General features: G+C 38.7%; 1 protein-coding gene across 1 annotated transcript in view; it reads left to right on the top strand.

Annotated features, from left to right (window-relative positions):
• Positions 1–949: 949 nt before the first annotated feature.
• The window catches only part of LOC120533164 (NACHT, LRR and PYD domains-containing protein 12-like), a 39,857-nt gene continuing 21,322 nt past the window's right edge, over positions 950–19,484 (top strand). Inside the window, exons 1-4 of the mRNA XM_039759867.1 lie at positions 950–1,012; positions 15,438–15,610; positions 18,621–18,787; positions 18,972–19,146. Coding sequence (XP_039615801.1) covers positions 15,526–15,610; positions 18,621–18,787; positions 18,972–19,146 — 427 coding nt within the window. The 5' untranslated portion in view covers positions 950–1,012; positions 15,438–15,525. The remainder of the gene's footprint in view (positions 1,013–15,437; positions 15,611–18,620; positions 18,788–18,971; positions 19,147–19,484) is intronic.

The raw sequence follows: 19,484 nt of genomic DNA, 5'->3' as shown, positions 1-19,484 counted from the left end.
TTCAGAAACCGAAAGTAAGAAACAATTCTGTCATATGGCTTTCATAAAGTTACGTGACACTTATTTGAAGCTTGAAATATGGTAAGAATGTGTATTTGTATCTGACAAACCCATTTGTAAGATTTCGACTTTTATCTCATAACATTGAGTTTATTCTTGTAGATTTACATATTTTTTTATTTTTAACGTGGCACTAAAGCTCCGTCGTACCGTCGTAGTTTTTATACACAGATATATAAATATATATTACTATATATATTTTACTATTTATATATATATTTTTTTTAATTTACATTCCGCTTACAAGCCAGGGCGGGATCACTTAACGGCGGATTTGCGCATGGGCAATTCATTTGCAGTCGAGACTCATAGGAGTGAGCATCTCCTGCTGTAACTGCAGCTGGGGACTCCTGCGAGAGGACAGGCCTGTCTGTGAGTGCTTTGGGACGAGGGAGGGGACGGCAGCGGCAGGCTGCTGTGGCAAGGTGAGAAGAGTCAGTAAAGACACATTAGAGTCTCCAAAAGTCTCCAGTAACACAAGAAAAAGTCGCCAGATTTGTCGCTAGTCGCTTTTTAAAAAAATTGTCGCTAGAGGGATTTGAAAAGTCGCTAAATATAGCGACAAAGTCGCTAAATTGGCAACACTGGTTCTATGTCTCGGATATACCAATTCACACCATGGGTGAAGTTTTGAAATAAAATCACTTTAAAGCAGATGAGAAATGTTTCATACACAAATCTTAATTAAATAAAAATTTAAAATAACATAAAAGTCTAGCTAAAAATTACAGTTTCCCCTTAAGTCAAATATATAACCTCATCTTTCCTTGCATCTGACACTCCGTTCTCCCTTTTCCTTTTGATGTCGGCTAGCCACCGACTTCTGGCCAATCAGATCGTTATTAGCACAGACAGCTCCTTCGCAAACATCTCGCGCGATCGCTATCTCGTTGATGACAGCCACTCATGCTGCATCCTGCTGTCACCATCCATTGTTTAAAAAAAATTGGAGGTAAGTTTAAATATTTTCTTATTTAGGAACCTGATCTATGACACTGAAAATACGAAGAGTAATTTAGCATAGGTGGGCAACATGACAGCCCGAACTGGTCAATGAAGTTTAATCCAGTACTTCCCACTGAGACATTTACGTTACATAATAAACATACTTGATACAATCTGTATTATTATTTTATATAGTTTTAATTCGATTGAAAATCAGTTTGCATTATTAGGAAGAGCGTAGCACCACAGTCGGCTTTAGGAAGGAGGCACGTGGATTTTGTTTTTGCTAGTGTTTTTGAAGCTGAAGTTTTCTTACAGATGCAGTAAAAAATATAATTACACTCATTTTAAATAGCGGTGAAGCGAGACGTGGCCAAAGGAGAGGATAAGAAGGTTCGGGACGTCACTAAAGGGGTAGAATCGTCGGGCCTAAAGTTCGGAGACAGCTCGCTAAAATTTTGGTAGTAGATGTCATTAGCATTGGTCGTAGGAGGAAGCCATTTCAAGCCTCTGAGGTTTCTTCCTGATTGTTCCAGAAAAAGATCTGAAGTCGGCTCTTCGGAAATAGTAACATCTGGTGGTTTACAGAAATCCTAGCAGCCGTGAAGTTCAAGGCAAAGGAGGAATTCTGCATAGTTTCTGCCCAACAGGAATACTAAAACTCAAAGAACGGACTGTGTGTTCACTTTGATCGCATAATGAGCATGTTGTCTTTAAAATACTGGAATACATTAATAATTTTCTAACACAACATGTCTACATGTGTTTTGTAAAATACCGTATGTCATTTGTTGTTGAGACAACAACCATAGATACAACTTTGTGTTCCCAGGGAGACGATTGGCTTTTAAGAAAAGCTTAAATTGATACACTAACTATAGCTAAGAATGTATAGTACATAAGAGTGGCCATGATAACCGGGATTTGTTCTCTGTGGTTAATAAACTACATCTTGCATTTGGCCTGATCGCCTCTCCCATTGCTGACTGTTTAAAAAAAAAAAAAAGCTTTACTTTTTCTGTGATAAAATTAAAAACCCTTAATAAGTGAACTAATACAAGTTCATCCTCCTATTTGTATGTTCCCCTTCCATCCAGCCCCATTTCTAAATTTTCATCAGTTTTATCTACCGGTACATTTAAAAATGACCTATTCTGTAAGAGGAGGCCTACTACTTGTGCACTGGGCCCCATCTCCACCACACTATATCAAGTCCTACAGTATGCCTACATGCCATGATCCTAACTGTTACAACAATAATAAATGCATCTCTTGACGCACTGGCTTTGTAAAATTGCTACTGTAACCCCAACAATAAAAATGTATGGTCTTAATGCTGACAATCTGAACAATTTTCAACCTGTCTCTCACTTACCTTTTCTGTTTAAAGTTCTTGAGCGTGTTGTGATCTCCCAACGTACCAGTTACTTAAGTTGTAATAAACTGACAGAACCCTTTCAGTCTGGTTTGAGAGCACTGCGCAGCTGTGAAACTGCTCTGCTTCAAGGAGCTGAAGGTTTGCTTATGACAGTAGATTCAGGGCAGACCAGTAAATTAGTTCTGTTAGACCTTTGTGCTTCATTTCGTACTGTAAAGTTGCTTTACTGCTTGTTACATTAAGCAAAGTTTAGATGTCTGTGCCTTCCCTGAAAAAGTTAAGGACTCAATACCCCACCACTTAGTTCAGGGACAGGGTGTGGTTTTGTAATGGGTTTGTATTCTTTTCTCGCAATTTCAGCCCTAAATTATATTCATGCTGAGCTTCGCACAACTGTACCAATGTTATTTTTAATTTTAAAATTAGCCAAAAGTTCAATATGTTGTTTTTTTTCCCCAAAAACCCACAAAATCTCAACCGGTGAAAGCCTTTTTATCTGTAGAAACCAATTAAAAAGGCCAACTGAGCAGGAAAAATGTGTACCTTTCAGTTCTGTTGTGCCACACTGAGCTTTGCCACATCAACCCAGTGGATTCTTGCTCTTCACGTCTCTCTTTTGTTAGCTCACTTGCCGTAGAAGAACTGCTCACTGAGATGCAGTCAAAACTGGGAAGATTTTACTTAGCAATCAAAAACAGAATTTTCAGAATTAAAGTATGGCACAACATATTTAATAATAATTATAACATCAACTTTATTCATATACCATATATTATCATACACTTCCGTGCATCTCAAGGTAATTTCCACAGATTAATCAATAAAGTCAAAGATATGCCACATTTACCTGGAGGACAGTTTGACATCTGTGGCAGAGTGACGGGCGCTGAGCAGACTCCTGTCAATCATGGAGAATCCACTGCATCCACTGAACAGGATCATCTCCAGACAGAGGAGCAGCTTCAGTGACAGACTGCTGTTACCGTCCTGCTCCACTGACAGACTGAGGAGATCGTTCCTCCCCCACACTATGCGACTCTTCAATTCCACCTGGGGGGGTAAACGTTAACATTATTTAAAGTTATTGTCTGTTATACCTGCATTGTTATCACTCTTTAATTTAATATTGTTTATTATCAGTATGCTTAATAAAGTATCTATCTATTTATCATTAATTAATACTATGATAGTTTATAATAAATGTAACTATACTAAATACAAAATCAGCCAGGTATTGTTAAGCAAAATTTGACAACTAAAGTGCAAATTAAACCTTCACTCTTATCTGAAAAAATGTTTTCTAATTAAAATATTTATACATTAAGGTTGACATTAGAACAAAGAGATCTAATTTTTATGTATATAAATATATACCATATGCAGTTTATCTTAATTTTACCTAGGCATATATGTACATGGCAACCAATTGAGCAGAAACAGTTTGACGTTATTAAAGTTAATGAAAAGATGCAAAAGCAAATTAAACAGTCCATAGCGTTTTCAGTTGATTTCAAATGTAGATGGAGTTCTTGATTCCTGAATGTGATTGGATGACCTGCTGACACGGAGGATAGGAAAACAAAAAACTCCTAAGATTAGACAAACCCCTGGACGGCCACAGTCGGAAGACAGAAGTGAGCAAATCAAATAGTTAGGTGTGATGGTAATCAGTTCAAGTCAGAATAACCTCAGCCCGCTAGTCTTCCACCCTCCACTGGGCACAGTTTAATTTGTTATATTTAAACTAATATTTTTCTTGATCAGTCTCTTAAAATTTGTCCAACAAAATTTATTTCTAGAGCACAAGAAGTGTAGCCCAAATTGCTTTACAAGGAAAAAAAAAATTACAACTGCAAAAGTAAGTTACAGGTATTATTATAGTAAACAAGCTAGTGGAAAGGCACTTGGTTTTTTTAAGAAATACTAGGGGGCTTCGCTTGCTGACCCCCCGGCATGCACTATGCGCCACTTTGCATCTCTGCCGCTTGCGTTATGTGGATTTCACTTTCACCAAACAACAAATCTTTTAATTTTTGCGGATACGCCTCTTCATTGGGAAGAAACTCTACTTTTCCCTGATGGCAACACAAATTAGACGAGCTACAAGTCTCCGACTTAAAGTTTAAATCCGAACAATTTATTCAATCTCTTTTTGCTGTTTTGTTATTTCACAGAGTGATAATTTTCATTTGTTTGCACTAATGCAATCTTTACTATCATATTTTTTTGAGAATTTTAGTACTTTCATTATCTCTTACTTGCTCTGCATGTGTATTGCGCCAATGTTTTTGAATTTTTTACGACGTTCTACTTTGTCATCTACTTTTTGTCTTTTATTTGCGGCCATGGGCGTAGTTTAATCTCTTGGCACAAAGTCTCGTCTCGCAGGACTTGAAAGTATCTCCCTGAAAAAGTCACGTTTCGTCCCAGGCTAAAACGTCTCGTCCAAGGATTTTTTTTTTTTAAATAATAGAGAGATCTGCTATGGTCAAATGGCAAGAGAGGAGGGGAAGACAAAAATTCCAGCTGGCAAGAATGCTGGACAAAATCAGCCTGTAGGGGGTCCAAGGCTAAAGTCTGCCCAGTCCCCTCTACACATCATAGCATATAAAAATGTGGTAGTTTTAGTCCAATTACATTTTCATGTCCGGTGGATCTAGTGAAATTTACTTTTCCGTAGCATCACAGGCGATGATGAAGGACTTGACCAGGTGCAGGGCACCACCATAAAAACAAAGAAAGACGGTGATTGTGCAAATCAAACAATTGTATGAAGTACCAATTATAATCTATTACATTTGATGCAAGTAGGAAATAGTAAAAGTAAAATTAGGAAACTGGGTTTGTTGAGGTTTTTTGAAATGCACTACATTTGTAACCTTGCATTATCTCTATTGGCAAAACAGTCCAGATTTTTCATGTACAAGTGCAGAAAGCTGCCACCACCACAATTCTTTTATATTTGAGTCTTTATATTAAACAAATCAGTGTTTGAGGTTCTGGTTTTACATTGAGGAATATGGGGTTGCAGACACTTCAAAATATAGAATGATCTAGAGTATTCAAAATTTTACACATGACTAATAGCATTTTAAGTTCAGACTCAGTCCTACCAGAGACATGCAGCCACTATAGTGATACTAAATTTGATTAAATGAAGATCAGATTTTCAGAAGCTGCAGAAAAAATTAAGTAAAATACTGAAAAGACACCAAAGATCAAAACTGAGATTCATATGGAGGATTCATGAGATGTTTGGCAGGGGTAATGCCCAGTCCTCCAACTCCATCTGTCTGTACTTCCTTCTTCAGTTGTTGCCCTATAATCTGGCCAGACGCATCTATCTCACTTGAACAGTTAACAATATATACAACACAATAGCTGAATACAGTTTACAATGTTCACACATTAATAAAGTCTGCCCCTACCGCATACTGTACTCTTGTTCCTTCTCATATTTTGGTACACCCCAAAGAGTAACCACAGTGCAGATAATAGACTAACCAAAAGACAGGTAACTGTGTGTGACCACGTCACATTACATATGAAGTTCTACATGAATTGTAACCCCAATATCTACTCGAAGGGTAATGGATAATTCCACTTTTGGAAAAGGAGAAAATGGGTGCTACAGTAAACTAAAGTCTTTTTTTTTTTTGTTTCACAGTTTTTTTTCCCAACAACAAAACATAATACCTCAAGGGAAAAAAAAAAAAAGTATTTGCAAAAACGCTGTTACTGTTGGTACTTAAAGTGACCTGAGAAGATAAACTGTTACTGTGTTTATATTTCATCTCAAATATTAAAAATCTGATGTTGCTTACTACGCATACAAGTAAATATAGATTACGCCATTCATGCCAGCTGAATCGATGGAACATGGGATGTCCTAACAGGATACTTATTAAACAGACAATCTCAGGATAGTCTTACCACTGAGAATAACACATAATGCATACGGCTGCTGTTGGGGAATGCCATTGTTGCAGTTTTCACTATTTTTTTTTTTTTTTTTTAAAAGCGTACCAAAAAGGCATCCTGTTATGTATCGGAGTCTGTATACGCAGAAAAGCCGACTTTTCCTGGAATCTGCCCATCTACTTGGAAAGCCAATCTCCACTGATGATCCTGCATGATCAAAATACAAAAAGGGCATTGTTTATTCTAAATGGAGCAGTTAGAAATATGTTATTGTTAATGGCTTCCCCTTCCCCATTATATTTCAGTTCAGTCTAACTCCATGTTATGACTCTAAACCAGCAGCAAAATCAGTAAGCAAATAATGTATTATTTCAATAAGCAAATTAAAATAATAGGGGCCTATTTATGACACTGTACCACAACTCAAAACCATACCAACAAATACTATATACAAATATATAGGTTCTGTATCAGAAAAGAAATTGAGATAATGTAGCCAGTAATCTTAAAACTGAAAAATACCATGACCTCTTCTTTTTCCCCCCACAGGATCGCCAAAGTTGTATAACATCTGAAAATAAAATTCCTTATCACCATTTCTTTGTGTAATAAACTGTAGGTACAAAAAAAAAAAAGCTGTAGGTCACAAGCTGCAAAATCATCTGCCATTTATTTTGAAGTGTAAATTTTATGGGCACATGTCACATTTTACTTTGCTTCCTCATTGTTGCGCTGGAGGCAGATTCTCCCAGTAAAAGATACAGTTTCAAGGTATTATGAAATTCAAAAGTTTTCATCTTTTCAAGTAAGAAGCAAAGGATGTGCTTGTTGACGGAATGATAGACAAATTCAAAGGCAACACGAAAATGATGTGAAAGCTATGTTTGTTAATGGAGACAAGCGGCACGTTAATATGAAAATAATTCATATCTGCAATGTAAATTAGCCTGGTGGCCCGTCATAAAGTAATAGGCATTCATGGATTAGTGTACCATGCATTAAAAAAAAAAAAAATTGGTGTATATGTAATGATATATAATGAATAATGAATGGTGGCAGAGATTTTGGCTTCCACGCCCAAATTTCCTGCAATCCATGAACTGTAAACAATCAGAGTACATCAGAAAACAGGCAAAATGCAAGCATCTTGATGGTTAGCAAATTTTATTGAATTTGTCAAAGCATAATTAATGGAGACATTTTAGAATAGATGTCTTGAGAATAATGTTGGTGTCATTATTTTGGTATGTATATAGTATATTCCTGGCATTTACAATTTTAACTTACTTTAGTTATTCGTTTAGATGTACAGTACAATCAGAACTTGGATGCTGTGCAGCCTCCTTATCCATTGCTCTGTTGGCATTGGAGATATTGAGCATATTTACTGTTTCAGGTACGTTACCTACAGAGATCTGCATCTCCTGTGAACCTTTGTGGCTTATTTAACGGAAGTACTTCTCTCCTCTCTTTAACTAGATAGATAGATAGATACTTTATTAATCCCAAGAGGAAATTCACATAATCCAGCAGCAGTATACTGATACAAAAAACAATATTAAATTAAAGAGTGATAACAATGCAGGTAAAACAGACAATAGCTTTGAATAATGTTAACGTTTACCCCCCCGGGTGGAATTGAAGAGTCTCATAGTGTGGGGGAGGAACGATCTCCTCAGTCTGTCAGTGGAGCAGGACGGTGACAGCAGTCTGTCACTAAAGCTGCTCCTCTGTCTGGAGATGATCCTGTTCAGTGGATGCAGTGGATTCTCCATGATTGACAGGAACTTGCTTAGCGCCTGTCGATCTGCCACAGATGTTAAACTGTCCAGCTTCATTCCTACAGTATTTAGCTGGAGTGTGCTTTCTAGAGTTCATCTTTTTACAAGCATATTTTTGAACTTACATTTACTCCAACTACTGTTAGAACTTTGAGCAACAGAGACCAAATTCAGCGAGGAGAAATGCATAGTCCAACTCAAATGCCAAAGTATAATCTGGTTTCACAGGATGGTTTTTCATTTGCTACAGGCCACAATGAAAATTAAATCATCAGGTGTTTAAGACATTTGAAATCTGGATTAATTTGACTTTGCATGTATGATTAAACAGCTAGCATCCCCTCCATATACTGATACAAGTATACATCATACAATAGCAAATATCCATTGAAACCAACTTGCAAAGTATGATACAGTATTATAAAAGAGTTTGTGTAAATGAAAATATCCAGTGTTATCTTGTGGCTCAGTAATTACTGTGGTAGTGCTATAATATTTGAATTTTTGTTTTTAATATTGATTTTAAGCACAGTTTATTATTCAGATCTTTTAAGCACTCATTTAAATTTTTTTTCTGTTTTTAGGGAGGCTCCCTCTCTCTGTCAAACATGAAATTCACTCCGTATAACACAGGGAGACACCCTTAGAATAAATATTACACACAAGTTCTCAAACAATGATGCATCCAACATTTACATTTGTCAGTTTTTTATACTGACCTCACACCACACCTGCAGCTTGAAGATCAGGAAATGCAGTGAAATTCTGTTACAGTTTTATTAATTGCAGAATAGCAAAAGCAAACTGTTCTTCAAATAGGATGTCCAAGTGGATCAGAGGAGTTCGTATCACCAGTCAACAGTGTGGTGACAGACATAATATCACATACAGTGGTGTGAAAAACTATTCGCCCCCTTCCTGATTTCTTATTCTTTTGCATGTTTGTCACACAAAATGTTTCTGATCATCAAACACATTTAACCATTAGTCAAATATAACACAAGTAAACACAAAATGCAGTTTTTAAATGATGGTTTTTATTATTTAGGGAGAAAAAAAAAGTCCAAACCTACATGGCCCTGTGTGAAAAAGTAATTGCCCCCTGAACCTAATAACTGGTTGGGCCACCCTTAGCAGCAATAACTGCAATCAAGCGTTTGCGAGTAGTGTGATGGTCTGGGGTTGTTTTGCTGCTTCAGGACCTGGAAGGCTTGCTGTGATAGATGGAACCATGAATTCTACTGCCTACCAAAAAATCCTGAAGGAGAATGTCCGGCCATCTGTTCGTCAACTCAAGCTGAAGCGATCTTGGGTGCTGCAACAGGACAATGACCCAAAACACACCAGCAAATCTACCTCTGAATGGCTGAAGAAAAACAAAATGAAGACTTTGGAGTGGCCTAGTCAAAGTCCTGACCTGAATCCAATTGAGATGCTATGGCATGACCTTAAAAAGGCGGTTCATGCTAGAAAACCCTCAAATAAAGCTGAATTACAACAATTCTGCAAAGATGAGTGGGCCAAAATTCCTCCAGAACGCTGTAAAAGACTCATTGCAAGTTATCGCAAACGCTTGATTGCAGTTATTGCTGCTAAGGGTGGCCCAACCAGTTATTAGGTTCAGGGGCAATTACTTTTTCACACAGGGCCATGTAGGTTTGGATTTTTTCTCCCTAAATAATAAAACCATCATTTAAAAACTGCATTTTGTGTTTACTTGTGTTATATTTGACTAATGGTTAAATGTGTTTGATGATCAGAAACATTTTGTGTGACAAACATGCAAAAGAATAAGAAATCAGGAAGGGGGCAAATAGTTTTTCACACCACTGTATGTCTTTCTACAGTCTAGTACTTTATAGTTTTGGGAAGGATTTGGAGAGCCCTTTAGATTAGGACAGATACAGGCAGATATCCCACATGACTACCTTGTCTAGGGCTTGTGTACACTGGAATATTTGTTTTTCTCTGTTTTTATGTCACCTTATTTTTAGATGATTTTACCATATTCTACTTTGCCAGCAATAAATAAACAAAAAGTAAAATCAGAAAAACACACAATGTCTGTATACAAAATATGTACAGTATTTTTGTCATTGTGTATGTATGAATATATAATACAATATAAATATAAAACATTTCCAATGAAGGGGGACTGTATTTTATTTATTTATTTATTCATTCAAATTCATTGCATTGATAGTCAGCCTTGCACTGTAATTACTACAGCATACTAACAAGAATGTTAATGTAGTAGGTAACTGCAATTATTTGATCTGACAGTGATCATTTTACGTAATCATTTCACAATTTTACATTCAAATGTTGCAAGCCACTTTACAGCTGACTTTTCATCTGCAGGATTGTAGCTTCTTCATACACAAGTGGGAGGAAGAAGTCAGGAACACTGAGGATTCACTTACAGGAGAGCAAATTGTGACACGTTTGTGTACGATCATCCCCAGTGTGGATATATATTCCGAAGTACTGTATTTATGTTTGTGTTAACTTCAGAGACAGTAGCTAGCATTGTCATCATCAGGTGTATGTGCACTATTATAATATCACTAGCCAACCCGCGGCGTACCATACGCCGCATAATCAGGCCGGTTTTTTAATGAATTTTAAGCACAGAGAGAAAATTAACATTTGAAAAATCGGTAATGTAATAAATCGGCAAGAAAAGCAACATTGTAACAATGCACGGAACGAACCAACACACAATCGTCCGTGACTGAAAACCGGCGGATCGTCCTCGCGCCTTCTGCTGCCAGACGGAGGGATGGGGGTTCACGGCGCGGAGAGTGGAACGGGAGGAGAGAAGGACGTCCATTCAGCTCCGTCCTTCATGCTAGTCTGCTGATTTCTCGTTCAGTATGTACTGCCCGGTCATGTACCCACCTCCAACTTGTCACTTGAGTCGTCGTCTTTACACAGTCCAGATGTACATGTGACTGACGTGGACTTTTCATTGCTCTGTGCGGTTTTGGCCGCTTTTCTATATATATTCCACCAAGACACCTGACCACGGTAGTAGCGAGGTGGGAGGGGGGAGCGTATAAAGTGCAGGAGCATCTAAGAAGACGCATGTTTGTCGCGACGCAACCAGTGGGAGCGTCAGGGCCGATCCTGGGTAGACGGCCGCCTTTGTGCGAATGTGGTTTCGCCGCCCTACGTAACTATTTTCTATTATGATATGACGGATATTACTATTACTTGTACTACTTCAAACAGGATTAAGACGGTGTTAGGGTTAGAGTCGGGATGTATAAATAAAATTTAATTTCAAACGATGAATTTCAAACCAAACCAGCCTAGATTAGAAAGCCGGTTTATTTAATCGTTCTAAGCGACAGGCAGCTCTGCACACAGTGACAGTCAATTCAGAAATCGCCGCAGCCCCGCTGTCTTTTGCCGCTTCTCTTGACTCGCACTCCCGTTGAGGAACGTACGCGCCTCACATGAAATCTATCGCCTTCGCGACGCAACTATTAAACATGCAAGTTGAACGTTGACTAAGGGACTACACACATTTAGAGAGCGTGTCGTAAACACATGGTAAGCAATGGAACCGTTCAGACAGAGCGTGCGATGAGCCACACGCAACTTTGTCAAACTTTGCTCACTGCAAACGCCGCCGCTGCTATAGTCGTCGGCCGCCCTCAGACTTTAAAATTCAAAGGCGGACAGCCGCCGGTTGCAGCACGTCTCCTAAAAGGCCGCCTTTGAGTTTGGCCGCCCACGTGCGAAGCACGTTTTTGCCCGTCGCCAAGATCGGCCCTGGGGAGCGTATGAGTCGCACTTAGTGGGAATTCCACGGTTTGCAGCCCGAATGGGGCTCAACGGCTTACCCACGCCGGGTAGACACACAGTCAATGTCATGCATAATTATTTATTGAATGCTAAACACTTCTGGAAAGACACAGTTGTCTAAAATGGGAGGGTTTGAGGATACAATAGAAAGTGAACGAAAAGATGGAACTGTAGACTTTTCATTGCTCTGTGCGGATTCGGCTGCCTTTCTATATATAATCCACCAAGACACCTGACCACGGTAGTAGCGAGGTGGGAGGGGGGTGTGAACAAAGTGCAGGAGCATCTAAGAAGACGCATGTTTGTCTCGGATGCGAATTGCTGTATGTAGCGTGTAAAACAGTTTGCCATGGAGCACGTGGTGGGGCGTCGTAACCAAAAACTCAGTTTTTAAAGACTGCTCACTTCATTGTGTTTTAACCTCAGTTGTAAAGGATTGTTTTAAGGATCCCATGGGATACCCCTCGCAAACCGTTTGACACGCTGCACCATAGAGTCCGGACGTATTCATGTAATCAGCGTATTGCTGAGCAGACTGTATAACAATGCCTCTGTGACTAAGAACAACGGACACCACGTCACCGAAGTTATCCCAATGTTGGCAAACAAAGCTAAGAGCCATGTCACGAAGTTTGAGAGCAACAGTTTCGTCAATGACATTTCTCCAAAAAAACCCGACTGACAGAAACAAACAGTTACCTGAAGCAGGAATTTCCATAACATTGAAAGAATTGTTGTTTTCATGAAATACATTTGAAGCGGCAGCCATGGAGGGCAAAAGAATAGTCAACGTGGCTCACAGCTGGGTTTGGACCGCAGCACAGACCAAAGCGAGTGAGTATGTGTTTGATGAGCTGTTTGATTTGGCGGGCAGTGGTCTGAGGTGCGTTCCTGAGCACGTGGGAGGAGGGGTAGAGTTTCTGGGCGGGGCTTCGTTGTTCCTTTCACATGGTTTTTCATGGTGTCGAAACCAAAAAGAATAATGAAAAGTCAACGTGCATGTGGACTCCTAGCACAGACGAAAGGAGCTAACTGGGTGGTAGGTGAGTTTTTGCGTCCGGGCACATGGGCAGGCAGTGTGAATGCCTAGAGAGCGAGGGTAGACGCGGGCCGGTGAAAAAGGAGTGTTGGTGGGTAGGAAAACGTCTTCCGTGTTCCTGCAGGAGCATCTAAGAAGACGCATGTTTGTCGAGTATGCGAATTGGTGTATGTAGTGTGTAAAACAGTTTGCTATGGTGCAAGCGGTCATGCTTTGTAACCGAAAACTCGGTTTTTAAAGACTGCTTACTTCATTGTGTTTTAACCTCAGTTGTAAAGGATTGTTTTAAAGATCCCATGAGATACCCCTCACATGCTGCATATGGCGATTCACCTCCGCGAGAAACTCGCCTCTATGAACAGTCAACGTAGCTCGGAGGTGCATGACATTAACCTGCCCTGCACCGCATGTGGCCTCCACGACAGACGAATATAAATGACACCACTTTTTCTGTGTCCTCGCGTCCGACTTGGTGGGCGTGGCCCTGCGAGTTGTCGTCGTATCCAATGGAGTTGGTGGGCGTGGCTCCTTCCTTCGTGCGCCATAGGTGTCTCACTTGTCGGTGGCTTAGTGAATCCACGCCCCTTCCGGCGTGCTTTTCATGGTTGTCTTGCCTTAGTGAATTATATATATATAGATTAGACTTCCACTAATTATAGGGGGGGAAAATTAAAAAGGCAATTGTTAATCGCTATTATTGCTTAGATAATTATCTATCAGATTTTCATGATAGTGGCAAGCCTAGTAAAAAAAACTGCCATTATGTTTGTGTGTTACAATTTTTGTCCAAATCAAAACATAAAAAAAAAAAACATACAAATCTTATGGTACTGTATACTAACTACAAACTCTTATGTAGACCAGTATCTCTCAACCTGTGGGTACGTGAAGAATGGTAATATGTGAGGGAGTACCAAAAAAAAGCAGATGCCTGTTACTTTAAAATCCCATATAGTTTGACTTAACAAAGTGGAAGAACCCTACTTCTAGGTAAAATGGCTTTCATTACTGCCTCTTTTATACCTTTACAGAATTCTAAATAAAAATATGTAATTCGTACGTGCTTTGAGAGTGCAATAAAGTGAACAATCCGCTGTGAGTTTAGCAAGAGGTAAGATTATTCACTTTTTAATACCACACCATACTCAGCCACAATTAAAGAATGGAAACTTCACAAAATAGAATTTAACCCTTAAATGGGTTACCAACCTTGCACATATCACGCTGCACATCGTACCAAAATAAAATGTATTTAATTTGTGGTCAATAATATTCAGACAAACAATTATTAATGATGTTGATTTGTAACGGCCAACCCCTTACCCAGCCAGCAGCCACACTACCAGGTCCCACGGCCTGGATAAATTACTGAGGTAAACCTAAATCTACCAAGCCATACCTCTGACAAATAATATTTTCCCCCAATCGACAGTTAAACACAAGCAAACAATATCCAAATGTAAGTCAAATGCAGTAATATATTAGATGAAATTAAAAATACAACAATACAAAACCCCAGTATTTATTTATTTATAATAATAAATCCTGCCTTGTCCCTGCACACGAATAAGAAACACACAATACAAATAACGACAACGAATGATTACTTAAATGATAATGAATGTGAAAATAAGTACGGGTAAATAACTGTCCAAATTACTGATAGCTGTCCCAAAATGTTTGTGTTTGATTCTACAGAATGAAATACCGGAACAATCTCACCGTGATTCCTCGCCGATAGTGGAAAATAATGTCCAACCCCGGGGTTTCTGGAGATGAATGCATTGCAGTAATCTGGCCGAGTGAGAAGCAAACTGCAACAATGTTGCACTGTGAATGAAGGCAGAAATTAATGATCAGTTGCGGTTAGGTGAATCTCCTTCTCTCTCCTCTCTCTCTTCTTTTTTTCCCTCCTTCCCGTTTAAATAATAATGAGCCAGATGTGATGGAAAAACCTCCGGTTGTGACGTTTCCAGGGGGTCGCTGCCTCCCCGCAACTCTTTCTTCTTACGGAGACAGCATTTAAACAAACACATACTAGTTTAAACGGGGTGATGTGACGAGACCCCGTGACCCTGTAGTTAGGATATAGAGGGTTGGATAATGGATGGATAGATGTGACGAGACGCGACAGAGTGCAAAGACAATAAACAACAACACTTATGTGGCTCCGCTACAGATTGACTAAATTCACCAAAATGCTTTTCGCAGTGAATAACGTTTTAACAATTCAGCACATAACAATTTCATAAAAATAATAACAACAAAAGTAGAGGTGGTACTTCAGAATATTTAAATTCCTGTGTGGCCGTACGCCAAGACAAAAGCATGAAAACCCCTGATCCAGACATTGAACAGCACAGAAAATTGTACTTAAGAAAATTACTTTTGTGAAATTAAAATAACCAGCAATCTAAAATTTAAATTAAAATCCTTAATTTTTTACTATAATCAACTTGTATTTCCTCAATTTTATTGTTAACTGTTCTTTTTTTCACAGTCCCTGTTTAATGCAAAGTCGTTGATGAAAAAGGCAGTGAAAGAAGACACTTTGCCTCTTAAATCACACATTATCTCTTCATCCAAATATGACTGATCACTGCTTGAATGAGAAGTTCACATCAATGTTCCGTAGAAAAAGAAGACGAGATGAAGATGTTTTTGCTCTATCAGGTTGGAATAGTTTAGAGATTTTATTCTTGAATTTATAGTAGTTTGGGGGGAAAAACAACTTGGAAGTGTTTTCAAACCACAAAAAAAAAATATGTGGATTGTGTTCAAATGTCTCTCATTGTATCGAATTCTTGTTGTTCAGTGTGTTTGACCTGCCTCAACAAATTTTTATTCCACCTTGGCATTTGCTCTTAAAATCTTTTTGTTGCTGATAAGACTGGGTAGAACCTTTTTAACAGCTTTTTCCCCATTATGAAAAGGTTTTTTTCCCTAGTTCCATGTGTTGAACAGCAAATTTAATAGGAAATTTACTGTTGATGTGCATGTGTGAAGGTGTTCACCTGACCTAAGAACTGGTCAGGTGTACTGACCTAAAACAGGTAAGAGGATGTAGTAGTGACCAATAAGATATTCATTAAATTAAATTACTAAAAGCACACAGGTTCAAAGGAATAAACCTAGAGAATAGTTAAAGGATACTATCCATCCATTTTCCAACCCGCTGAATCCGAACACAGGTTCACGGGGGTCTGCTGGAGCCAATCCCAGCCAACACAGGGCACAAGGCAGGAACCAATCCTGGGGCATGGTGCCAACCCACCGCAAGACACACACAAATACACCCACACACCAAGCACACACTAGGGCCAATTTAGAATCGCCAATCCACCCAACCGGCATGTCTTTGAACTGTGGGAGGAAACCGGAGTGCCCTGAGGAAACCCACGCAGACACGGGGAGAACATGCAAACTCCACGCAGGGAGGACCTGGGAAGCGAACCCGGGTCTCCTAACTGCGGGGTAGCAGCGCTACCACTGCGACACCGTGCTGCCCTTAAAGGATACTAGAAGAGGTTTTTACTAACAGTAATTTTAGTTCATTTGTGCTCATTTTGGAAAGACCGGGGAGTAGTGACATCACAAGAAGTGAAATTGTGGAAGTCAAATTAACAAATTCACAGGCCCAGAGAATTCAAAAGTATGGTCTAGGGAATATTGTGGGTAGCATTGAATATTTTAAATACATTAATACCAATAATAATTATGTCAATTTATAAATATAAAGCGTTTTTGGGCTAATGGGCTGCCTGGGACAACGACAACTTCTTCTTCGATCATTGCTGGCATATAAGATTTTAATGGAATTAAAATAATGATTTATTTGAGCATTTTACACATTGGCAACAATTTTGAGCTTCTATTAGCATCACACAGCTTCTCACTAATCCAGTTACAGATTCAGACATGTTGCTGTCTCAATTCTTGGAGCTTGCAATGATAGCGACCCAAAATGGGAAGCTGTAACTGAAAAACAACGTTTACGGTATACTGTGTGCATTAAAGAAAAACAAGATAAGAAAATAAAGACCCAAACTATTTTAATTCCCTATCTTGTGCCTCGTGGCCCCATGTCCTAAATTGCAAAGAGTTAAGTCAGATTCTATGAACAGTATGGTATGTACTTCACTACACATGCTCATGCACCTAGAACTACTCGTAGATGAGTAAGTTTCTAAGCAAGGTATGCATGTATTATTTGTAATTAAAAAATAAGTCCTGGTTTAAAGGATGTTATCCACCCAAGAATCTGCTGTTTGCTTTTGGTCCAAATTTCATGGTATTTACCATGAAGTTAACTTCCTTTAATTAATTTCCTAATTAATTCCCTGATTTGTGAGAAAAGCACTATATAAATGTAAAGAATTATTTATATATAAATCTAAAATATAAATCAATTCTAGAATAGTTGCCTATTTCAGCAAAATTGAATTTGGCCTATTTCTGCTTCAGTTTTGGCAGCAGACATTGTCCCCCAGGAAGTAAGATTTGAAAGCAATTGTTGAAGCAGTGCGTCTGGTCCTTTACTATCTTATCTGCCTTTCTTTTTGGTCTTTTGTTATTTCTTGAAGCCCTAGTTGTGATTCTCAACACAGAGCAGACCCCACTTAGATCATTTTCAAAAGTGTATTTTTATTAGTTACAAGCAGTCCCCAAAATCAGCCTAGGAGTGAAAATGACAGTACACATTCTTGTAGTATGCTAGTTGAAATGTTCATTTTCTTCAGCTTTCTTAATAAATAGTTGCTTTGTTGGTTATTTTTGTAGATTAAGCACATTAAGTATACACTCGGAGCACTGTATCCAAGTTACAGGTAAAAGACAGATTACAAATTTTATAAAATACAGTAATCCCTCCCCGATCGTGGGGGTTGCGTTACAGAACCCCCTGTGATAGATGAAAATCCGCGAAGTAGAAACCATATGTTTGTATGGTTATTTTTGTATATTTTATGCCCTTATAAACTCTCCCACACTGTTAACATTATTAGAACCCTCTAGACATGAAATAACACCCTTTAGTCAAAAGTTTAAACTATGCTCCATGACAAGACAGAGATGACAGTTCTTTCTCACAATTAAAAGAATGCAAACATATCTTCTCTTCAAAGGAGTGCGCATCAGGAGCAGAGAATTTCAGAGAGAGAGAGAGAGAAGCAAACAATCAAAAATCAATACGTGCTGTTGGGCTTTTAAGTTTGCCGAAGCACCGCGATAAAGTGGCATTTTTTAGAGGAGCGTCTGTATCCTCTAGGCAAACAGCCTCTGTGCAAACAGCCCTTCTGCTCACACCCCCTCCGTCAGGCGCAGAGAATGTCGGAGAGAGTGAGAGAGACAGAGAAAAGCAAACAATCAAGCACCACGCAGGAAGCATATCGTATATCATTGAGGAGTTTTAGTTAGCGTCCCTTGTATGAAATCAACTGGGCAGACAAACTGAGAAAGCATATACCATAAATTTAAAGACCCAGTGTCCGCAGAAATCTGTGAACCAGCAAAAAAACTATGATATATATTTAGATATGCTTACATTTAAAATCCGCAACAGAGTGAAGCCGCAAAAGTCGAAACGCGATATAGCGAGGGATCACTGTACATAATGCACACACATAAAATACGGATTCATTCCTTTAATGTTATTGTTGAGATGTCTATTCTACTTTCATTTCAGGTTTGACAAAGAAGTTTCTTAAACTTATTAAAAGATTCTCTTATGATGATCTCCTCAAGATCACAGAGTACTACATGTCTCAAGTAGTCTATGTGATTGAGTATGACATCACTAGCATCCTGCAGAACCTGGTGACCAAGAACATCCTCACCAACAATGATGCAAAGGTAAGCATGTCTCCATGTTACTGGAGACATAATTAAGTAAAGCGGTAAATTCAAGTCAATTGTCTCAAGTTCATAGTTGAGACAGGCTGATCCTGAATAACAAATGATACTGTCAGTGTCAGGTTGTCACACCAGATTCACTTCTTTTGCGCGCTAATTGTTATCTTCATTCATTCACTTTTAGAAAATAAAAGCCAAAGAAGAGTGTGAGGGGCGAAGAGGTGTGGAGTCCTTCATCAGAGAAATTATGCATAAGGATAGTGTGCTGCTGGTCAGCCTGTGGGAAGCATTGGCTGAGGAGCTGGTGAAATTTCCATCTCCAAACCTCACAAAAATACTAGAGGAAATAACAGACGGAGGTAAGTTAATAGAGTCTTATGTTAAAGTGAACCACTAATTTTACAGACAAAGTACGAGGAGGGTGGGACAAAGGATTAAAAACAAGATAGAAAACCATAAATATGTAGACTAGGGCTGTGTGATGTCTTAAAAGTTCACATCGTCATTTCAAAACATCGGCGATGTACAACTGTATTGGTAGGGAGAGAGAGATTCTTGTAGATTACAAGTAATTTGCTGTTCTACCCATTCCCAAGAAGCTACATAAAACAACAACAACAACATTTATTTATATAGCACATTTTCATACAAAAAGTAGCTCAATGTGCTTTACATAATAAAGAATAGAAAAATAAAA

The sequence above is a fragment of the Polypterus senegalus genome, chromosome 8 (genome assembly GCF_016835505.1).
Source record: "Polypterus senegalus isolate Bchr_013 chromosome 8, ASM1683550v1, whole genome shotgun sequence".
Taxonomy (NCBI): Eukaryota; Metazoa; Chordata; class Cladistia; order Polypteriformes; family Polypteridae; genus Polypterus; species Polypterus senegalus.
The sequence above is the reverse complement of the archived record's forward strand: the minus strand, read 5'-3'. Positions and strand labels throughout refer to the sequence as shown.